The sequence below is a fragment of the Sander lucioperca genome, chromosome 6 (assembly GCF_008315115.2).
Source record: "Sander lucioperca isolate FBNREF2018 chromosome 6, SLUC_FBN_1.2, whole genome shotgun sequence".
NCBI classification, from domain to species: domain Eukaryota; kingdom Metazoa; phylum Chordata; class Actinopteri; order Perciformes; family Percidae; genus Sander; species Sander lucioperca.
This window is the reverse complement of record NC_050178.1, coordinates 16,512,658-16,533,664: the sequence shown is the minus strand read 5'-3', so window position 1 is coordinate 16,533,664 and position 21,007 is coordinate 16,512,658. Positions and strand designations below refer to the sequence as shown.

Below are 21,007 nucleotides of genomic sequence, written 5' to 3'. Positions count from 1 at the left end.
ACACGTTCCTTTCAATCTAAAACATTAATTCCATTGTTTGACAGGCTGATGAGCCAATAGCAGACTATGATGCAATGGATGATGTCTATCAAGGTGAATGCTGTCATCTTTACCTCCAATACATTACATTAACTTTGTTTAAAAAAAGGTAAATTATGATAACACTGTTTCTCAACTACTTCCTTCACAGTGAGTATGCCTGAGGAGGGATTTAAAGGTGAGCATCCTTTTTCTTCATCCAGTATGCCGTTTACCATCTCTCTTATCTACACTGATCCATTCAAACTGAAAGGGACTACCCTGATAATCAGACTGAATTCACCTCATTTCTCTATTTGGATTGCTGATAAACATCTGAGATGGAAGCATCGACCCAGAGGTCTGAAATCAGGCTAGAGCAATACAGAATACAGCAAAACTCACCGTCACTACACCTTTAGCATTCCAAATCACTTTTTATAATTTATTCTTGTAAACGATTCGACCACATTTCTAGGGCTTGGTATTGAAGCCAAATACTTTTTGAGTACTGACCAAACTCTGTCTGTACAGCTGAGTTTTGATAACACAAGCACTGAAAGTTGACCAAATGTTTGACCAGATTATTTAGTTTAAAAAAAAAAAAAAAAAAGAGTTTTGTTAATGTTATACTGTATTAGGACCAACTCTTTTCAATTAGATTTTTTTTGGATCTAATAATTTCTGTTCCTCTCTGCAGGCACTGGGCTTCTCGGGCACTGAGGAAAGCTGTGCTGTAGCTATGCTTGAATGGGACGGATGACCGATGGATATTAAAAAAAAAGAAGCTTGAATTTGTCAAGTGTCCATATATAAATAAATAAGTGCTTTAATTTGTTTTTTTTACGTTTTAAGTAGGCTTCCTTTAATAAAACTGTGACCGTGTTGCAAAGCTGCTGTTTTGCTCTACATAAAGTTAGCTGGCCTTTGATATTTAAAATTCCTAATCATTCTGAAGAACTGCGTGGCAGTGCTTCTACCTGACTAATAGAATCTGGTTGAGGAAGCTAAGTGGATCTGTTCTACTCTTACTCAAGAAAATGGGCTTTGTTTTTGACTCTTTTAAATTATGGCAGAAATAAAAATTAAAGACAATGTTCTTTCTTTCTATTATGTGGAAGCTTGTGTTCTCACTTCAAAGTTTTCAGATTTGTCGAAAGAATGCACGAGTAACTGTTAAGTATTACAAATATATCTGCTCTTAAATGTTAGAACATTTATTACCTCTACAGCAAATCTATATCCATATACTCATGTGGCATTTAGAGATACATAGCTACACGGTATGTATAGAAGCTGATTCCTGCAGAAGGTTCAGCAGTGCAAACCCCAGAGTTGGAAGTGAGAAATGGAATGCAAGCAGTGATATGTGCTGTTCTTTTCACTGTTATTTCTTATGGACAATAAAGTTATTTTCAAAGCACCCTGTCCTCACATACTCGTAATTTTTTGATTCAACAAATTGCCAAATAGAATATGGTTTTGGCGGTACAGTGTTTATTAGAGTAACTCGGTGACATTGGGATGGTTTCAGTGCTGTGAAGGCCAATACCTTCTGCCAGTGGTACCCAAACCTTTTATTACATCAAGGACCCCTACACTTATACAAATTAGACCACTGACTCCCATCTTAAAGGATGTTTGCTTTTAGATGTTTTATTACAGAAAGTGTATGAAAACCATGAGCAAACTAGACATACAGTACATTATGTCACTGTCTTATGGGTGGAGTTACAGTGATAAATTATTCCTGATAAACTAACAGAAAAATGCAGTTTTCCTATTGAAATTATCTCATAATTAACCTGTGCTGGTCAATAAAGCATGTGCGTACTGTAAATACAATCAACCCCATGGGCCCCATAGACCTAAAGCAAATTATTTTCTGTACTATTGTGACTATAAAAAGCCATGCCACAGCACAGCTCGTTTAAAGGCACCGTTTCTGAATATGGGCTGTGTGCATTTCTCTGTGGATTGAGCGTTTTGATACTTTCACAGAATTTATAGCACCTAGATTATGGAATTATTTCTAGATCTGCTTTATAATCAAAGACTTTTTACAATATGGGACCTTTAAAGTGCACTTCTTTTGATTTTGGGGGAATAGGAAAAGTTAAACATTTTACTCATAATTATGAACTAAGTCATCAAATTAAAAAACGAATATCCATTTACCAGCTGTTATCAAAAACCATTCAACCTCCAAATTCTGAAAAACATTGATTTTCGTTTCATTAGTATATTATTTCAAATAGGAACATTATGTAGGCTAAATACGTTTCTAATAGGCCAATAACAAGACTTTGTTTGTTTTATAGGTAATTTATTAACATAAAAATCCCAGAAACGCAATCCCATTCATCATTTTCCCAGTGGGCGTTTTTGCTATGGCTCCATTTCCAATTCATGGGAACCGGTTGTATATAAAATATATAAGCTAGATTCAGTTACTAAACTTAATAAACCCCATAGAAGTGCCAAAAAGGGAAGATGTGCTCCTGTAGCTGCCTGCTGTCGAGTCATTGTTATGTATACGCTCTACATTTATCCTATCATATTGATAAGTAAGTAAAGTTAAATACTAATGATAATAACCAAGCGTATGCGCATAGCATTTCTGCGACAGTTTCACTGGACAGATTGAAGGCATAACTTCTTCATGAGAGCTCAATGACAGTTACACATTTTTATGTGAGAGCGGTCTTGTCTAACCGGAAACGAACCCATTTGATTGCCGTACCGCCTGTCGCCATTTTCAAAACGGCTAAGCTTTATTGCGCACAGCAGAGTTGTTCAGCAAAGAAGTTTAAATAAAGAGCCGGATCGTTTGAATTATTCAAGGTAAAGACATCCGTTGACTGGAAGCTGAATGTCGGATGGCCGTCAACTGTTTATTCAGAGAATAACTGCAAACGTATCCCAATGAGTTCCACTGACCTAACATTAGTAACGTTAACATGTTTTAGATTACATTAGCATCCGTAGCTAAAGCTAGTGACGGATAGCCTGCTAGAGCTGGCTAGCTTACGTAGCTATTGACTTGTAAATGTTAAATGAAGACACCTCAGTAACATAAACCTGTAACCTGAGCTAACAGTCGGTTGCTCATATAACGTGGACCACTTGCCTCGTAATGTTGGGAAGGCTAACGGCTAACAGAATATTACATGACAGACATGCCACTCGTAACGTTAACGTTATGCCAAATTCAATTTGAATGAAAATTAAATGCGGGGTTGCTTAGCTAGCTACTGTTGCAGACACAAGAACATTTCTTGAGACTTCTTATGGAAAATTGTCGCAGAGTTTAAACTGAAGCACTTGACTCGTTTCCTTCCTGTGCCCATAATCTACTAAGTTAACGTTATAACGTTAGTAACGTTATATAGAAGCCGGTAGCATTAACCACCTTCAAGGTACAATATGTTATATTTCTGCAAGTTGTTTACTTGCAGTATCCCAAATGTTTCCAACAATGCTCAAACCATAGACTGTATAGTCAATGGTTCAAACTAGAGATGGTCCGATACCATTTTTTGCATCCCGATACCGATTCTGATACCTGAACTTGCGTATCGGCCGATACCGAGTACCGATCCGATACCAGTGTGTCATATATTTTATTATGTTTTAACAACTGTATACTACTATCCCTGTATGGATGTGATATTATTTCTATCTTTGTTGTCAGTCTGGCTCAGGTTATATTCTTTGTGAAACATGAACAAACACAAACAATGAACGCCACAGAACTTTCTTTTATTCTCCAGTTTGACAGTCCATTATAATGGAAAAAGAACATAAATAAACTACTTTAACGTAGATTTTCTTTAGGGCTTTATTACGTGGTATTGGATCGGTGTATTAACTCCAGTAGTTCCCGATACCGATACCAGCGTTTTAGGCAGTATCGGCTCATCTCTAGTTCAAACAGAGAGATCAAATTTTATTTTAATGATATAGGAAGTTTCTGTCAGTGGCGTCATAAAACCTTTGACCCCCTCTAGTTAACTTCTGTCCAAACCATAGAGTGTTTATGGTTTAAACTAACGTTAATTCAAAACACTGAACTTTCACACAGCTTCTCTGTTGTGTGTGCCATTCCACCAGTAAATACAAATGGTTTGCTCCGTATTCTGCCTACTTCTAATACTGTACATTTTTGCTGTTTGCTGAAAATGAAAAAAAAAAACACCCTAATCTGAATTGAGTTTGACATGATGTTCTCTCCATTCAAGAGAGAGAGAGCGGGACATTGTGCTCCTCTAGCCCGGCTAACACAATGATGGAGCTCCCTAACTACAGCAGCCAGCTGATGCAGCAGCTGTGGGCCCTGAGGAAGGAGGGCCACTTCTGTGACTGCACCATCCTGGTGGGAGACAGCCCTCACCGCGCACATAAACTGGTACTGGCTGCCTCCAGCATGCTCTTCAGGTAGTGTGAGCATGGGATTTGAAAGATGATCTGCAAAGATTTTTTTGAAAGTGAAATAGTTGGTGGGTTGGAATTGCTATTCAGCAGGTCTTACTTAATTTAAGGTAAGTCCACGTAAAGTCTCAAGCTATTAGAGGCAACTGTCGAGCATTAGTCTATATACACAACGTTCCACTTCCGGGATTGCACCGGTACTGCCGGAAATTCCGCTGGATGTCCCTCTTTTCGGCCGGATGTCCGTTACCTAGGGCTTTCTTTGTGTTGGCGTTCTAACCTCCGGTGGATTTATGAGGACTATGGTTAACTGCTCCTCAGATCTCTGCAGGGTAAATCCAGACAGCTAGCTAGACTATCTGTCCAATCTGAGTTTTCTGTTGCACGACTAAAACTACTTTTGAACGTACATGTTCCACCAAAACAACTTCCTTTCCGAGGCTATTTTGCAGAGGCACCGTGGCGCCGTCCGGCGCTTAGCACCGCCCAAGCCAATTGTGATTGGTTTAAAGAAATGCCAATAAACCAGAGCACGTTTTTCTCCTATCCCAGAATGCTGTGTGGACTAGCCAGACCCTCCTCCGCAGCACTGTGTAGGAAGGTCTGGCAATGTGAGACTAGTCGAGCATTAAAGGTGATGCTTTATTGTTAAAAAAAACCACTTTATTTTTCTCATACTGCCCATGGCTGCTGCAACTGTATTCACCCTCTGTATGAGACGCCCCCCTCCCGAAAAAGCCCAGTCTGCTCTGATTGGTCATCAGTCCGCATCTTGCTCCTGTTGTTGTTGTCTGCGTACAGTCGGTGTCCAGCTTTAACGTATATGAGTATATAGCAGGACTTTGTACTGTGAAAAACACCAATAAAGGCTTCTGAACCAAATACTACACAACAGGACATGTCTCAGCAGTAATGTGACCTGAAAATGGGGAGAAATTAACATTGGGAGCCAAGATTATATCTGTCACTGCTGTTAGCATGTAGCTACATGCGACAATGGTAAAAAAACAAAACACTCCAGTCCTGCCTACCTGGAGCAGATGACCAATCATAGAAGGTTGACTCGGTGTTACGTGACACCTAGCCGAGAGTAGAAAAAACTGTTGAAACCGGAGCGTTCAGAACAGTGGGAAATCTGAGCGTTTACCTCATTATTTGAAGCTCTGGCCACATTTAACATGAAAATCCGACATTATGACATTATAGCTATGACAGGAAATACGGAAAACCATAATAGATCACCTTTAAAGATCATTCTTGATCATTCATCAAATAGTAGTTTGACAAAGTAATCATCAACTCAAGGTCTGCTCATTAGTTTTTGACTTTCTGTCTTGACTGTACAGTATGTGGTATTGATCTTCTCATCTAACAAACACACAGAAAATAATTCTCTTAACATATCACATCACAGTATTCATTTGGTATCTAAATCAATTGTTTGTTTAAATTATTTCAATATAGAGCAATAATATAGAGCAATTTTTTGTTATCAAAAATGTCATCCAGTCCTTTGTCTTTGCACTTCAGCTGTAAAGTCCAAATCTATCTCCATGCTGTCTGTAGTAGTAGTGTCAGTCTCCATTTAACTCTCAATTTCTTGAGGGCAAATCCAAGTGAAATCTGATGTCCTATCAAGGAAGGTTTTCAACTTCATGTCTCAAGCCATTGGAGACTAGTCCTTGTTAAATCCACACTCAAGGCCCGTCTCAACTCCTTGAAGCCAAATCAAGTCTTCATAGGCAGATTGCAATGACTCCTGGTCGTTACAATGACACTGCATTTTCTTTTCAAAGCTGTGTTAATAGTGATTTTACATAGCTGGGTCCAAGTCCTGTCAATGCATAGTAGTCTCAGGTCAAGGTTAAGTCTCACCATTGGCGATTTTAGACCCTGTTTAGGGGGGCTCAAGCCTGGGGGGTCTGTAGGATTATTAAAACTGTCATGCGATGAGAGGGTGCGCCTCATTCAGTTCAAGATTATGCATCGCTTCTATTGGACTACCTCCAGAATGTTCAGAATTGGTCAGAAAGATACACCAAATTGTTGGAAATGTAAGACAGAGGACGGCCAATTACTTTATGTCCTATGGTATCCCATATCCTGTGATAAGGTCTAGGAATTTTGGACCGGGATAAATTAATGAATGAATACCCAGGTTCCATTCAGCCCAAGATGATTTGTTCTGGGGGATGGGTCAACCCTAAGCGGAATGGATAAGCACATAAGAAGCTGGGTCCAGACTAGTTTAATGATAGCCAGACAGATTATTTTAAAAGGATGGAAGAATGAAGGGGTGCCGTCAATCTTGTGAGATGGCTAGGGTGGCGGCGTTTGAAAAAAATGTCATATAAACGGTTTGCCAAAATGGGGAAAGTACCTGAACTTTGTGGAGGGCTCCTAAGAAGCTTTGTGATGGGGAGAGACGTGTATGATTGGCTTTAGTGTTGTCATTTATACATATGTTTATTTGGTTTATGGTTTATTGTCTATTTTGTTACTATGTTGTTGTATCATCTGGAATATTGTAGTTACTGTGTCTTCTTTTCTTGATTTTTGTCTGGGTGGGTGGTGATGACGGAAGCGGGGGGGGGGGGGTTTGTTCATGTTGTGAGAAATTTGAAGTATATTGAAGTTAAAAAAAAATTAAAAATTGTTAATCACAAAAAAAAAGAAAAGAAGTAAAACGATCTTCATCTCTGTCAGGTCTCTGCTGGATGGCTCGGACACCATCTCCATCGACACGGCCATGGTCTCCTCGCAGGAGTTTGGCTGTCTGCTGGACATGGTCTACACCGGCAAGCTGCCTCTCGGCAAACACAACGTCAGCCGCATTGTCGCCGCCGCAGACAGCCTGCAGATGTTCGACGTGGCCGTGGGCTTCAAAAACGTCCTCACCACTCTTGTGAACCAGCAGGTCTCTGTCCCGGTGGCGTCTACACAGACGCCGAGCCTCAGTGGGATTAACAAAGCCCAGAGCGTGAACGCTGAAGGTTCAGCCTCACCCAGCAAGGACGACTCCGCGCCAGACGAGACGGAGCTGAAGGCTGAGCTGAAGAAGGAAGATGGTCAGAGTGAGGAAGAGGATGCAGAGGAACCAGCATGTAAAAGGGTCTGTACTGAGCTCTCCGAGTCCTCAGGTCAGTTTCAGCTGCTTACCATGTCAAAGGCCTGTTTCAGGGAGTTTATAAACATTTTTGAAAGACATAAATGCACTGAGTTACCAGTTTCTGTGTATTCAGTGTATAGGACTGTCAGGGAGAGAAAAATATTTGAAAATCGTATGTATCGTAGGGCTGTAACGATACGCGATAGGAAACGGAAATCGCAACACTCAGATCCACGAACCTGTGTCACGGTGTGAGAAGGCAGAATCGCGACACACCCCTTCCAACTCCCAGAATTCTCCTTTCCGTCCAGTATTAGTTGTTTTGGTGCCTTATCCCCCTTTTGTTAAAAGGGGCTAAATTGTAAATTTAGCTAACTGTAAAGACGGCTAAACGCGAAGGGAGGGGGGAATTCGGCAGGGAGGAGATTTTCGGCACGAACACCGGTAACGCTAACGGAGGTGTAACGTTAAGAATGACCGCTGTTCTGACTCGGGTGCCTGGGTCTGTTTCCCGACGGTTCAATAAACTGCCGTTAGCGTCCTTAGCACCGGAGTTAAGTGCCGACCGGGTTTGGATTGCTGTAATGATAGTGGCTGACTGCTAGCTGGCTGGGGGCTGACTCTGGATGTGTCCCCGGGCCGGGGCTGTTGTCAGCTCTCATCCCGACTGAAGCCTTGCAGCGCCGGGAGAGTGAGGCAGACAGGCAGGGGTGTGCTAGCTGGCTAAATTACCATTAGATTTAGTTGTCTATCTATACAGTTAACGTTACTGATGAATTTGTGGGTTAGCCCAGAGTTGTTAACTGTGGTCAAAACAATCAAACTAAAAATAACTGAGCGTGTTGAACAAGGTCTAGATCTTATGTTACCTACCAAGCATTAGCTAACGTTATAGACCAGGCATTAGCATTAGCTACTTGTCAACCAGCACCTTTATAGTAGGCTAACCTTAAGCCTTAAGCACAATACATAAGGTCTCTGTTGTATTACTGTGTTGCAAAGTGGCATGTAATCAATGACAAAATGATGCCATGTGGCAGAAAAAAAGTTGCATTACGTTTACTGAGTAAACCCCATAAAAAATTAAAAAATAATCAAAATTACGAAAAATCGTGATACGAACCGAATCGCGGGTTTGGTGTATCGTTACAGCCCTAATGTATCGTGATAATTATTGCAATGTTTTTTTAAAACTGACTCTTTACCCTAGAATTGATTATTTTTCTTTACCAATGATTCACCTAAATATTTTCTGTTTATACGGTACCGCAGACATCATATCCGTTTTCTGACCGAAAACAGAAAATGCTGAAAATCTGTGTTCTTCTTTACAAATGAAATAAATAGTCAGACTGACTGACATGTGATGTGCATTCTTTTTAGAAAACAATTTTTTTAGAACTGTCTCATGATATATTGTCTCTAGAAGTGGATTATTCAACTTTTGTTTTTGTTAAATAAGGATAACCTACTACAACCTAATGCAATCCAAAACAACAAGCCTACAATGTACAAGACAACGGTAATGTTTTTACGGTCCATGTTTTCATATCTGTGTGTACACAGAGCCTAAAGAAGGCAGATCCTCAGACAGCGTGGCGGAAGAAAACAACCCAACGGCAGCCACGGAGTCAATTGGACCTGCCGCTGGTTTTCTGGAGCATTCCTCCCAGCTTGTGGAGCTCCTCGGCAACATGTCATCTGTCGTGGAGCTGCTGAGCCAGGCAGCACAGGGAAGCCTGGAGGAACAGGAGAGACAGGTAGAACCAAACTTGCACATAGTGGGCAATTTGCATAATTAGCAATAACTAACATAATCGCCTATACAGACAATATTTCAGCAACTGCTTGGTTGATTCTGACTATATCGGAGGGGTTTTGGGGGTTATTGAGCATGCTGAATCTCCTTCAGGTTCTCCTTCTCCATACACAACATGAAATCAAGAGAGAGGGTTAACCTTTCCTGCTACAGATTTCCCACCATGGTCAGAGAGCACAGGGGAGACACTTTGTTTCTCTCACTATGACTCTAGAGTTGCTACTCGCTCTGAAGCTAATCACCGTCACTCTCACTCGCTCTACGATACACACACACACACACACACACACACACACACACACACACACACACATACATGCCGGCCCTGCTATTCTCTTTAAGAGATTGATGCACACACCAATGCGCAAGTATAAACTTCAGGCCATTTACGTAGGCTACAGAACCATAAATCAAGCTTTTAGGTCTGGCTATACCATCATTTACTCTTACTAGTGTATCACCGTGTGTACTTGGTCCACAGCAATCCCACCAATCGGTCCCAAAATGTCCCAGTTAGAGAGGAAATGCCGTAAACACATTCTTTGTAAATCTTTCCAATTATTCCCTGAAAGAACCAAGCAGGCCTGCCGTGTTACAAATTACGAACCAAATTTTCTTCAAAACTTGCCATTTTCAGCGTTTAGCTTGCTAGCTCCAAATTTGTTTTGCAAGGCGAGGGACCTCCTGCGGAATATCCGGCGGCGCCAGTAAATGAACTGTCTCCCAGTCCTGGAAACGGTTCTCTACCTTTACTGCTACTCAGCAAAACACAGTGTGTGTATCCTTGTTACCAGTCTCCCTCTTCCCAGCAGTACTAGAGGTCAGAAACTCCACAGGGAACCTTTAAGGCTACATTTACATTGCTAAGTTTTGGTTTAAAAACAAATTTTCTATTGCTTCGTTTACACCTCTCGTTCCCCCTGCTCTGGCGTTTCCGAGCCCCTAAACCGGAGACATTTGGAAACACTTCTGACCCGTTTTGGTTTGGAATCTGCGGGGTTATGTTGCAGTCTCGACAAAAACAGTGATACTAGAAGAGCAATCGGAGAGCGCAGACCTCCACCAATGCATGCCAAAGCTCACTTCTACCGGTGGGAATATTATATAGTGCCTGTAGTTTTAATAATTGTGTCCTGTAGACCAAATGAGCTTCGATAGAGAAATTTCCAGTTTGCCAAGTAAAATGCCTTTTTAGCGTCCATGCTTATCACTATTGCTTGTTGAAAGCAAATATCAGTAGAAAACTGCACATTAATAGTTTTTTTAGTAGTGCCTTTTATATTCAATTCAATGTCCAATGTGTTCAATAAAAGAATGTTAGAAATGATTTCCTTTCATTTGTTTTAAATTCTTTTTTTTAGCAGAAAACTGAAAGCAGCTGAAATGCAAAACTGAGTACACTTTAATATCCGTTTATTTATCGCAACGTTATTGCATGTTTTCCTGATATCTGATATATTGTCTTGTCTGGTCATTATGTATCAATTAAACTAGGAACTTTTCCAAACGTTTGGCCACGATTGAAGTAGATAATCTATAATGTACTTTAAGTATAAGCATTTAAAACACAAAAAATAAAGGCCCGGATCTCTCTGTAGTTGTAGTTGAAAATGAAGGTAGATCTGTGCCCCTGCCAGGTTGTGTGTGAGTGCTGTGAGGAGGCTGATCCCAGCTCAGTGTTGGAGAAGCTGCTGAGCAGAGTGAAGGAGGGGCAGCTCAGCGAGGGAGCCATCGTCTCGCTGCTCCGGACCATTCGGCAGAAAGCTCCCTCCTCCTTCCCCACACCACTGCACTCTCTGCTGGGCGAGGTGGAAAGGGACCCACCGGAACCCGACGGAAACCAAACGGCAGGTAAAGAACAGCACTGTGTGAGTGGATATCTTCTCACTCGATTAAAAATCATTTTCCAAATGTCAAGTTGAAACGTATAGTAAGAGATGTTAACGCAATGCACTTTTTGTCAAATTCAGCGAATATCTCCTCACGGTCACCTAGCTCTCTATTTTCTGTGTGCGGTGAAAAAACACCATAGACTAATGTGAATGCAAATCAAACGTAAAGGAGTCCACGAGCCACAAAACAACAGGCGGCGACAGTTGATTGTAGGTGGGGGAGGGGGGAGGCAGCATGTAAATGTGCCAGCCAGCCAGTAGTTATCTGTCCGTTAATCTAGGGGGACGGAGCTTCTGAAGGGAGGGTTGTATTCGTTTGGCAGTTGAGTTCAAATATCAACAATCTTTGCACAGCATCGCTTACTTCACCTTTTAACTGAACGGTTGACCGTTAAACCCATTTATATGCAATACACTGCTGCCATATTTATATGTCGATGCTGGGATAATGGTAATAGTTCAAATAATTCTTTTGCCTTTTCCCATCTTTTACAGTTGACTCAGAAAGGGAAAACGGCACCGGCAGTGAAGAAAAGCAGGAGGAAGAGGGAGAGGAAGAAAACAGTAAGGAGGAGACGGAGGAGGATGAGAAAGTCAAAAATGACCCGACAGACTCTTTTTCATCTCCCTCCTCCTCCTCCTCCTCTTCCTCCTCCTCCAAGCCCTACTCCTGTCGCTGGTGTAAGAGGGGGTTTGCCTACAAGTGTCGGATGCTGGCCCACGTGAAGCGCTGCGCCATGTCGCAGGAGTGTGAGCAGCAGTGCCCACAGTGCCCGGAGAAGCTGCCCAACCAGCGGGCCCTGCAGCGCCATCGGGCCGAGGCTCACCGCAGCACCGCACGGGTGAAGAAGAAGGTGGCGTGTGACCTGTGTGGGCGAACCTTCGCCCACCCATCAGGTGAGATTCGCTGGTCCAGGGAGGGTAAAGTCTGAAACATCCACTCAACAACTAGGGCTGCACGATATGAGGAAAATATCTAATTGCGACTATTTAAACTGACATTGCGATTGGGATATGATTCACCATATATTGGAGGGAATGATCATTTTGTATCACTATTCTTATTTGTATTGAAAAATATTTAAAAAAAAAATAAAAATGTAATGATTAAAGCGTGATTTTTGCGAGTATCTGTACAAAACAAAGATGTTTTCTTTAGTCTTTAGGATAGGATTTGTAAGCAGGGGCGTCTCTGCAGCACCACAATACTTCATTCAGAATGGTTCGACACATATTTTACCTTTAACAAATGTTGCCCCCCCCCCCTCCCCTCCTGCGATTTGGATATTGCACTAGTCCATTTTGCTTTTTCGATAAAATTGCAATTAATTGTGCAGCCCTATCAACAACACAAATGCATAATGGCTTAGTTGAATACAGTTTGCCACCTACACAGAAAGTTTCAGCTGACACATTTACAAACATAACAAAGGCACAGGGTCAGTGTAACGCTTATCAGTTCAATTTTCTAAGCACAAACGGACATTTGGAAAAACAGAAAAATGGGTTCAAATATCCAATTTTTCATTTTTTTCCGCCTTGACAAATAAAAAAAATTGGATCGTTAAACTGTTTTTACAATTTTCTGTTTTTATTCAGAGGATCGGAAATTTAGAAAATTACAAAATTGCGTCTGGGCTCCAATTATTCAATACTGCAATGGTATTCTCTCCCTCGTTCCGCCTAGCAACGTCTTATATTTAGGCTAATATAGTAATGGTATATGATCTTTTACTTCAAAATGAATTCATGTATACTTTTATAACTGATTTTAAATGTGGAAAATGAACATTTGCGTGTGGTTGTTGTAACAAGTTGAACACGCAGATGCTTGTCAGACACAGCACTGAAATGTCACACTGTCCCTAAGTTGTTTATTTGCTTATCATATTGTTTTTTACATTCGAAATCCACATTTCCCCAGGGACTAGGAACCTTTTGAAGAACTCATTGCGTTTGTAGCAGTAAATGTTGTCACAGTTTTTTTTAGATGAAATGGGCAGGCACACTGGCCTGCAGGCTGCAGAGTGTGTTTACCCCTGCAACCACCCATGCTTTTTCATACGTCAGCGGACTTATTTGCCTAACCTCCACATGCCTTTAGACTGTGGTGAAAACGCAGATAACAATGGGCTGAAGGAACTTTTTAGTTCCTTAAAAAGCTGTTCCAGGGACTAAAAGTCTCAAGAACTGTGGGTGGAAAAGCAGCTCAAACTGAAACTTGAAATTGATAGGTTTCTGTTCACATTTCAGGCATGATTTACCACAAGCGCACCGAGCACTTTGAAGAGAAACCGTTTGCTTGTGAGGACTGCGGTGCAAAGTTCGGCGCCAACTCCTCTCTGAAGAATCACATGAGGCTGCACACAGGAGAGAAACCTTACCTCTGCAAACACTGTGACATGAGCTTCAGTGTGGCTGCTGCCCTCGCATACCACACCAAGAAGAAACACTCTGAGGGTAACACACACACACACACACACACACACACCCTTGTGTACAAACAGGCCTGTTGGTGATGTACGAGTGTATTCTCCTGCTGACCATTTTTTAGTTTTTAATTACAATTGGCTTAAAAATCTTTCATTTAAACTACAGATTTTTGTTGAACTTAAAGCTCAGTTCCGACCAAAGATTCGCACCGAGACAAGTTGAAACTGGTAACCACCGTCCATGCTCCGGTCTGCAACGTTCTGCAACCTGCCGGTATCATCTCCATAGAAACAACTCTCCGTACTTCTCTCTAACTTCCATCTTTTCAGGCTTTTTGTAGCTGGATATGATTTGTAGCACCATAAAGTATGAATGAAGATAGTGAGATGCTTGCTACAGCTGCATTTCTAGTAGAGACGAAACGTATTTCTCTGATTCTCTGCTTTGTTCTAACGGCGCTCCCTCTCTTCAGTCACTCTCTACCTCGCCGGCACTCGTTGAGCCTCCGTCCAAAACTCTGCCATTTCCACCAGCTGACAGTTTGTAACCGACTCGACCAGCTGACTTGGCTGTGAGAGCGAGTTGGCTGTTGAAAAAGGTGACGTCTCTTACGTTGTAAAACCAGCCTCGGGAGACTCAAGCTGCCGGTTCAGTCCGCTGCAACTTTTCTCTGAAATGTTGTAAAACTGTTTCTTCTCGTCAAAAATCTTTGGTCTGAAACAGGCTTAACATGGTATGACCATATACTGTACATTATTGTATTATCCCACTGAAAGTCGATAAATGATGAAACTGAATATCTTCTGACTGCAATCCCCAATCCCATGAATAAAGTCATTATTTATATCTAGAATCGGGCCAATCATGTATATCATGTTGTTGAAGTGTGCCACTGATAATGAGGCAGTCTTTGCATGTCCAGTCAGTTCAGTCTGTGTTTTTTTCTCTTTAGGAAAGATGTATGTGTGTCAGTATTGTAAGGCCGTCTTCGCCCAGTCCATTGAACTGACGCGCCATGTGCGAACACACACTGGCGATCGGCCTTATGTGTGCCGAGAATGTGGCAAAGGTTACAGCCAGGCCAGCGGACTCACCGTCCACCTGCACACCTTCCACAGTAAGAACACACTCTCACATTCATGCTGCATTGTTTTTTTATGTGTGCATCATCCATGAGAAAAGATGGAAATAAATGTTTAACTTAGATAGTTTCCTTAAATCCCAACCTTCCATATTTTTAAGCTCGCTTTAATTGCAACAGAAACACATTTGCGGAATAAATGATGTACCGAAAGCTAGCAACTGGCTAACATAATAATGTAATACTTGTGGATTTGCTCCCATTTCGTGTCAGATTTGTCGGAACCTCATGACTGTCAAAAGTGTTGTCTCAGCTTCTCCTCACTGGAGGAGCATCGGCAGCACATCCAGGAGTTGCACCCAAAGGAGTTCCACAAGTGTCCCACCTGTAACAAGGTGTTCAACAGCTCGGCCCTGCTGGACAAACACAAGGCCACCCACACTGGAACCAAGCCGTTCAGCTGTGAGCTGTGCAACAAGTCGTACCAGGTAGGATGAGACTGATAGTCTTTCACTGATGTCCAGTACGGTGTGCTCGCTGTGTATTTTATCTAAATGTCTCTCCCACTGTTGCTGTAGCAACTGTCAGGCCTGTGGTACCATAACAGGACCAACCACCCGGATGTGTTTGCTAACCACACCCGGCAGCTCAAGACCCTGGTCCAGTGTGATGTCTGCTTCAAGTTCTTTCCCAGCGCTGCCAGTGTGGCCAAACACCAGGCTGCTGAGCACCAGGGTGAGGACAGCATAGCTTCTCCACCGTTTCCCCCAGGTCGAATGCTTTAGCCTAGCCCAGCCTGGTTATTTCCTTACTAGCCAATGGAGTCCGGCACAGTGCTCACTCCAAATAAAACGCTACATTACACCACTTCCAGCAAACTTCACAAAGAACAATTTTAACCATACAGTCTGCGGTTTTAACCGAATATTCTCTGCTCCAGCTCAGCTCAAAACACAGAGTCTGGGGTGGCCTCTAGCTTACCTGGTAGAGCACGCGCCATATGTAGGCTCAGTGCTTGCCAGCGGCCCAGGTTCAAATCCGACCTGAGGCCCTTTGCCTCCCCCCTCCCCCATTCCCTGTCTCTCTTCAGCTGTTCTAAATAAAGGAAAAAACCCTAAAAAAATATCTTTTAAAAAAAGACACAAAAATCACAGAATCCTTCAGCACGTTAGCGTGATGTTCACTATCGAGCCTGTTTGTAACCGTTAGGCTACCAACAACGTTTCAACTGACTTTAGCAGTTTGTAGATAACACACTCGACTGTCCTGCTGTTAACAGATGTGAACTAACCACAGACAGCTGCCCTGTTCATGGACTCACGGCAGTGTGACGCAGAATTAATATAGATGGATATTTGGCAAATTAGTTTTTGGCATTAAAAAAAAGTTGTTGTGGCCTGGCGGGGGTTCCCATTGGCCTGTACAATTCTAGGCGAACCATTGTTCACATTATAAGGTAGGTAGTGGCATCTGGGCCAAATGGTTTTTCATAGAGAAAAGTAGTTTATCCTTATACAGTACTTTAAAGTAATTGTATTCAAGGTAGAAGACAATGTATCACAACCTGTGTTTTAACAGCATGTCTTTAGCTGCACAGCAGCTGTAAGATTATACATCATTTGCCTTCATTAAGGCAATATAAATGACAGCAGCTCGTCATTGGCTGCCTTTGCTGATCCCGTTTGTCCGTTGTCCAGGCTCGGCAGCGTCGGCGCTGCACTGTGCGTTCTGCCCAGCGGTGCTGGCCGGGGAGGAGGAGCTGCAGGAGCACATGAGCAGCCAGCACGTCAGCCAGAGCCCCGAGGGCTTCAGCTGCCCGCTCTGCTCGCTGGTCTGCTGCTCCCAGCTGGAGCTGCAGGAGCACCTGCTCTCCTGCCACATGGAGGCTCAGGAGGACGCCTCCCAAACAGTAAGGAGCTCTGCTGCTGCACCCAACGCACATGGGAAATGTAGTATCAGCCCTCAGCTGTAGTACTGAAAAATACCGTCCACCTCAGTTCAGATGATACATTGATTATTAGGTAATCAGTGAAATCATTTATCAGTGACATTGTCAAACATTAGATTATTTGCTCGTTTTACTTCTGTATTATAATTTATTATCAATACAATATTACTTGAAATACAATTTTATTTTGAGATTGGCAATACAAACTAAGCAATTTGAAGACATAATTTTGGCTTCAGGGAATGAAACATTTTATAGACCAAATGATTAACTAATAATCTTAATAACTAATAATCATCCAGTATATTTGCACTCAGTCATGTACAATATGTTATTGTATATTTTGCCTTTTTACTTACAGTATTTATACACTGAAAAATTGCACAGCCCACCCACACACCAGACAAATATAGACTTCAGCCTTTGAATACTTCTATTACATATGTTTATCTTTTATTATTTATTGCACACTAGTCTCTTAGCACAGCCTTAAAGGCAGGGTGTTTTTAATGTTTTTTTTATCTAAGTGACTGATCTGATCTTTGAAATTGGTCTAGTATTAAACAGGACGAAACCAGCTGCAATATTATTGGGAAACTGCGCACCTTCAATACTTCCACTACGTCCACTAAAAGTGCTGTTGTTGCCACTGACAGGCTCAGATTATTATTTTAAGTGTCTGACAACATTATGGAAAGGATCCCTACATTGATAGGCCTTTTTGTTAAAGTTCAAGATCCTTTTTGTTTAACATGAAATGGCTCCGAAATCACTACTTTTAGGGTGTATAGAGCTAGCATATTTCCACTCGTAAATGGGTGAATTAAGGGTTTATTTCAACCAAACCAGAGTGGTGATTGTTGGAACGGTGGAAAGACAGGAAGTCGACAGAAACAAAATCAAAACTATTAAAAGCCGTCTTGGTTCTTCTTTCCACTGTTCTAACAATGTATTGGACAGAAATATGCGGTGAATTTGCCCTATGATTACATCGCAGCCCGGCAGAGATGGCAAAAGTACTCACTTCCCGTAGTCAAGTAGAAGTAGAGATACTTGTGTTAAAGTACTGATTTAACTAATTTGATAAATGAGAAACTTCAGTGGATATGGAAAAAAGGCTCTTTATATGCCATTGCCTACATTTTAAATGGATGTTTGCCAATATGCCTAAAACATCACATATATGATTATTGTGACAGAGACTGGGACTCCAGGTCAATAAGATTCTGACTGAGTAGCTATTTATGAATTCAGTTGTGATTCTGTGAGAATTCACAGATCCAGTTTCTCTTTTTTAATCTTCCCCTTAACATTTAAAGGAATCTACATGTATGTGTGTATGCTCAAATATGGCTTCTGGAAAGAAAATAAAGGATAAAATATGAATTACTAAACAGACATTAATTAAGAAGTTCCCCATACTTTAAGAGTTGTGCAGCACATTGGCCAGGAGTCATTCTTGATGCCTACTATCTCAAACATCTCTCTCAGATAAGGCCAAGGATGTCTTGCTGCTTGTCTGCCGATTTCTTCATTTTCAATCTTGTCGCCATCCATACTACTATGTGCTAACGTTACCACCATCAAGCCGCAATGATTTGCCGCGAATGAATGCAGAATGTCGCCGAATCTGTCGAGTCGTCTTGTAGTGGTGTGTCAAGTGCAACGTACAGCATATTCCCATCCAATTAGATTGAATGTGGTATTGATGACGCGAAAATAACGGTAACTCCAGTGAAATTATTTGAAACTTGTTAGTAAGGACTAAATTTGGACTGTATTTAAAGCTGATTCGGGTTTCCAACTTCGCCCCAGCTGTGTCTGTTAAAACACGGACGGAGACAACTTCTCTCTTTTGATGCTTTATTAAGATCAAGCAACGTGCAACCTAGGTAACAGGTGAAGAACACAAACAACAAAATCACTAGCTAACTTACTTTAAATTTGCAAGAACTATAGACCAATACAACAACAGGCTTAAATGAACTGACAATATAAGTTATACGACTTACAGTTCTTAAGGACGCACACACACGATCTCAACTGATTATCCTCCGGACAGCTAGTCTCGTTTTCTTTTTGCTCCGTGTGGCGCGCGCGCCCGCTCGCGGTGAGGCGCATGTCTGTGCTATTTTCCGACATGACGACCTCTTGTACAAAACTAAAGTAACAAGCCAATTTTGTAAAATGTAAGAAGTAAAAGGAACCGATATACATGTTAAAATGTAAGGAGTAAAAGTAAAAAGTCGCCACAAAAAAATATAGTAAAGTAAAGTAAAAATATCTGAAAAATCAGTACAGTAACGAAGTATTTGTACTTCGTTACTTCCCATCTCTGCAGCCCGGTTTGTGTCTGTCGGTTACAGCAGTCTTGCTCAACACTGGACCCTTTTCAGACATTCTTGTCTAGTCTCTCAGACACCAATGCATGGGGAAATATGCTCCAGGTTGGAAAAAAAACCCAAATGACCCTGCATTTGAGCATGTGACAAATAAAACCTTTGAAATACTGAACCTGAGCAACAAACTTGTAACCACATTGTGTCTGTGGTTGATATTGTGATGTTTGACTTGGTCTAACGCAATGTTTTAGGAGTGCAATGCTAAATCGATGGAGTATTCTTTTCAATATGAAATCAACGCTGAATCAAACTGCCCCAGTGTGTTTTGTGTCTGGCAATTGTCAATTTCCCGTCCAGCGCCCGCGTCGTTTAAATAGCAAATGCACCTGCGCCCATCGGCGCGCCCATGGGCGTGCTGGTCTTACAGGGAGGTGCGTTCAGGTGCGTTCTTGCCGTATTGCTATCTTGAGGCAGCTGAAAGTGATCGCGCGATTGACCCACAAAAACCTGGTCTGAAGTCATCAACGCAGCATTTCATTGTTATTTTAACGCCTGCCTCACCTCGTGGAGTTTTGGTGGCATAGTGCTCGTGCCATATGTGATCTGCTTGGGCACTTTCACTTCACGCACGAGCAGATCAGTTTCTTCTCCTGAGAATCTCTCCTTCCTGCTCAGCAAATTCGGCATCATAATAGCCAAGGTACAAACGCACCTGGCTTTTAAAGGGAATGGGAGATGACACTCTGATTGGTTTATTGCATGTTACGCCCAAAACACACCTATGATTAATTAAGACACTAAGTACAACCCTTTTGAACCATGCGCCCGGCGCACGGACCCTTTTTTCCACCCTTAAACTAGCAAAAGTGGATTCGTACACACCCTAAACACACCTGCGCCGGGCGCTTCACGCCGTACACTTAGATCGTTAAAATAGGGCCCTTAATGTTTCAACCAGCAGAGCAGTGCGGTTTTGCCTTTTTTTTTTCTTTTTTAAATCAATTCAAATATATACGACTTGTCTGTCCAATCAGGTGGTTGCCGCAGATCCAACAGGCGATGAAGGGGCGGAGCCTGTCAGCTCTGAGGAGCAGCTGGCCACTGCCCAGCAGGTGTTTGTGGCTCTGGCCGGGGAGAGAGAAGGCGAGTCGTCAGCCGAGGTGGTGCAGGTCAACGTGTACGACCTGCTGAACAGCTCCGTCACCTTCATCTGCGAGGACAAAGCAGCAGCTCCCGACTCCTAACTGTTAAACCCCAGCATGATCACTCAGCCACACGCCAAGGACTCGTTGTGATTCATGTTTAATCCACCAACATCTTTTCTGTGGCAGTTGTTTTGCAGTTTTGATTAAATGAATGTGTTTTTTTTTTTTTTTTTTGGGCATTTTTAGGCCTTTGTTGACCGGACAGCTGAAGAAATGAGAGGGGGAATGAAGTGCAGCAAAGGGCCGCAGGTCGGAGTCGAACCCAGGCCCGCTGCGTCGAGGAGTAAACCTCTACATATGGGCCCCTGCTCTACCAACTGAGCTATCCGGCCACCCTAAATGAATGTGCGTTTGACATTTGTTTACATAGAGACAGCCAGTTGGCTTATATGGGCCGTGCCCACAGAACACAGGAAGTCAAACAGCAAACACAAAGGCAGAGAAACCCAGCGGACCTCCGTCAGACTGCCCCATCTATCTCTACTTCAGTAACCACATTTCTCACACAGCAACCCGCTAGAGACGGAATGTGGCCTTTCAGTTACAGGTGGGGGTCTGGCCCATAGAAATAGAACGAGAGTAGAAACATGTTGCTGTGTTCATTTGACTAGTTTAGAAGGAAATGGCGCTCAGCACTGTGCGTCGACCGTAGAAATAGAATCCGAGTTAGCCCGCTACAACAGGATGGGACAGGACGCATAAAAATAGTCGCCACTCTGAACATCCTGC

At 42.3% G+C, this 21,007-nt stretch overlaps 2 protein-coding genes and 1 long non-coding RNA gene across 10 annotated transcripts in view; 2 read left to right on the top strand and 1 right to left on the bottom strand.

Moving 5' to 3' along the window:
* usp48 (ubiquitin specific peptidase 48) overlaps positions 1–1,441 on the top strand; it is a 21,238-nt gene extending 19,797 nt beyond the window's left edge. For 3 of the 5 annotated variants that reach the window (XR_004897654.1, XR_004897652.1, XR_004897653.1), the window contains 2 exons: positions 45–217; positions 719–1,441. Coding sequence is in view for 2 of the 5 variants with exons in the window: in XM_031277300.2 (XP_031133160.1) it covers positions 45–93; positions 191–217; positions 719–741 (99 nt within the window). In the remaining 3 variants the exon portion in view is untranslated. The remainder of the gene's footprint in view (positions 1–44; positions 218–718) is intronic. The other 2 variants (XM_031277300.2, XM_031277297.2) reach the window with 1 other exon arrangement.
* LOC116034595 overlaps positions 1–11,175 on the bottom strand; it is a 21,474-nt gene extending 10,299 nt beyond the window's left edge. The window contains exons 1-2 of the long non-coding RNA XR_004101146.1: positions 11,161–11,175; positions 4,215–4,217 (exon numbers count right to left, since the gene is read on the bottom strand). This is a non-coding gene — a long non-coding RNA (uncharacterized LOC116034595). The remainder of the gene's footprint in view (positions 1–4,214; positions 4,218–11,160) is intronic.
* Positions 2,712–21,007, top strand: zbtb40 (zinc finger and BTB domain containing 40). Of its 4 annotated transcripts, none has more exons than XM_036002329.1 (12): positions 2,712–2,862; positions 4,258–4,455; positions 7,156–7,589; positions 9,125–9,318; positions 11,015–11,238; positions 11,763–12,166; positions 13,523–13,729; positions 14,655–14,819; positions 15,057–15,271; positions 15,362–15,518; positions 16,481–16,692; positions 20,108–21,007. In XM_036002329.1, exons 2-12 carry the CDS (start codon positions 4,304–4,306, stop codon positions 20,315–20,317), a joined length of 2,574 nt encoding a protein of 857 aa, XP_035858222.1. In that variant the 5' UTR covers positions 2,712–2,862; positions 4,258–4,303; the 3' UTR covers positions 20,318–21,007. The 4 variants fall into 4 exon arrangements, with proteins under 4 accessions (XP_035858222.1, XP_035858224.1, XP_031133162.1 ...); XM_031277302.2 differs by having other exon boundaries at positions 2,723–2,862; positions 4,262–4,455; positions 11,015–11,228; positions 11,765–12,166; XM_036002331.1 differs by lacking the exon at positions 4,258–4,455 and having other exon boundaries at positions 2,718–2,862.

Excerpts from the sequence above, each read along its gene's own strand:
- zbtb40 (XM_036002329.1), top strand. The coding sequence starts at position 4,304 with ATGATGGAGCTCCCTAACTACAGCAGCCAGCTGATGCAGCAGCTGTGG. Across the intron at positions 9,319-11,014 it reads TGGAGGAACAGGAGAGACAG|GTTGTGTGTGAGTGCTGTGA; the intron begins GTAGAACCAAAC and ends TGCCCCTGCCAG. Across the intron at positions 11,239-11,762 it reads CAAACGGCAGGTAAAGAACA|AGTTGACTCAGAAAGGGAAA; the intron begins GCACTGTGTGAG and ends CCCATCTTTTAC.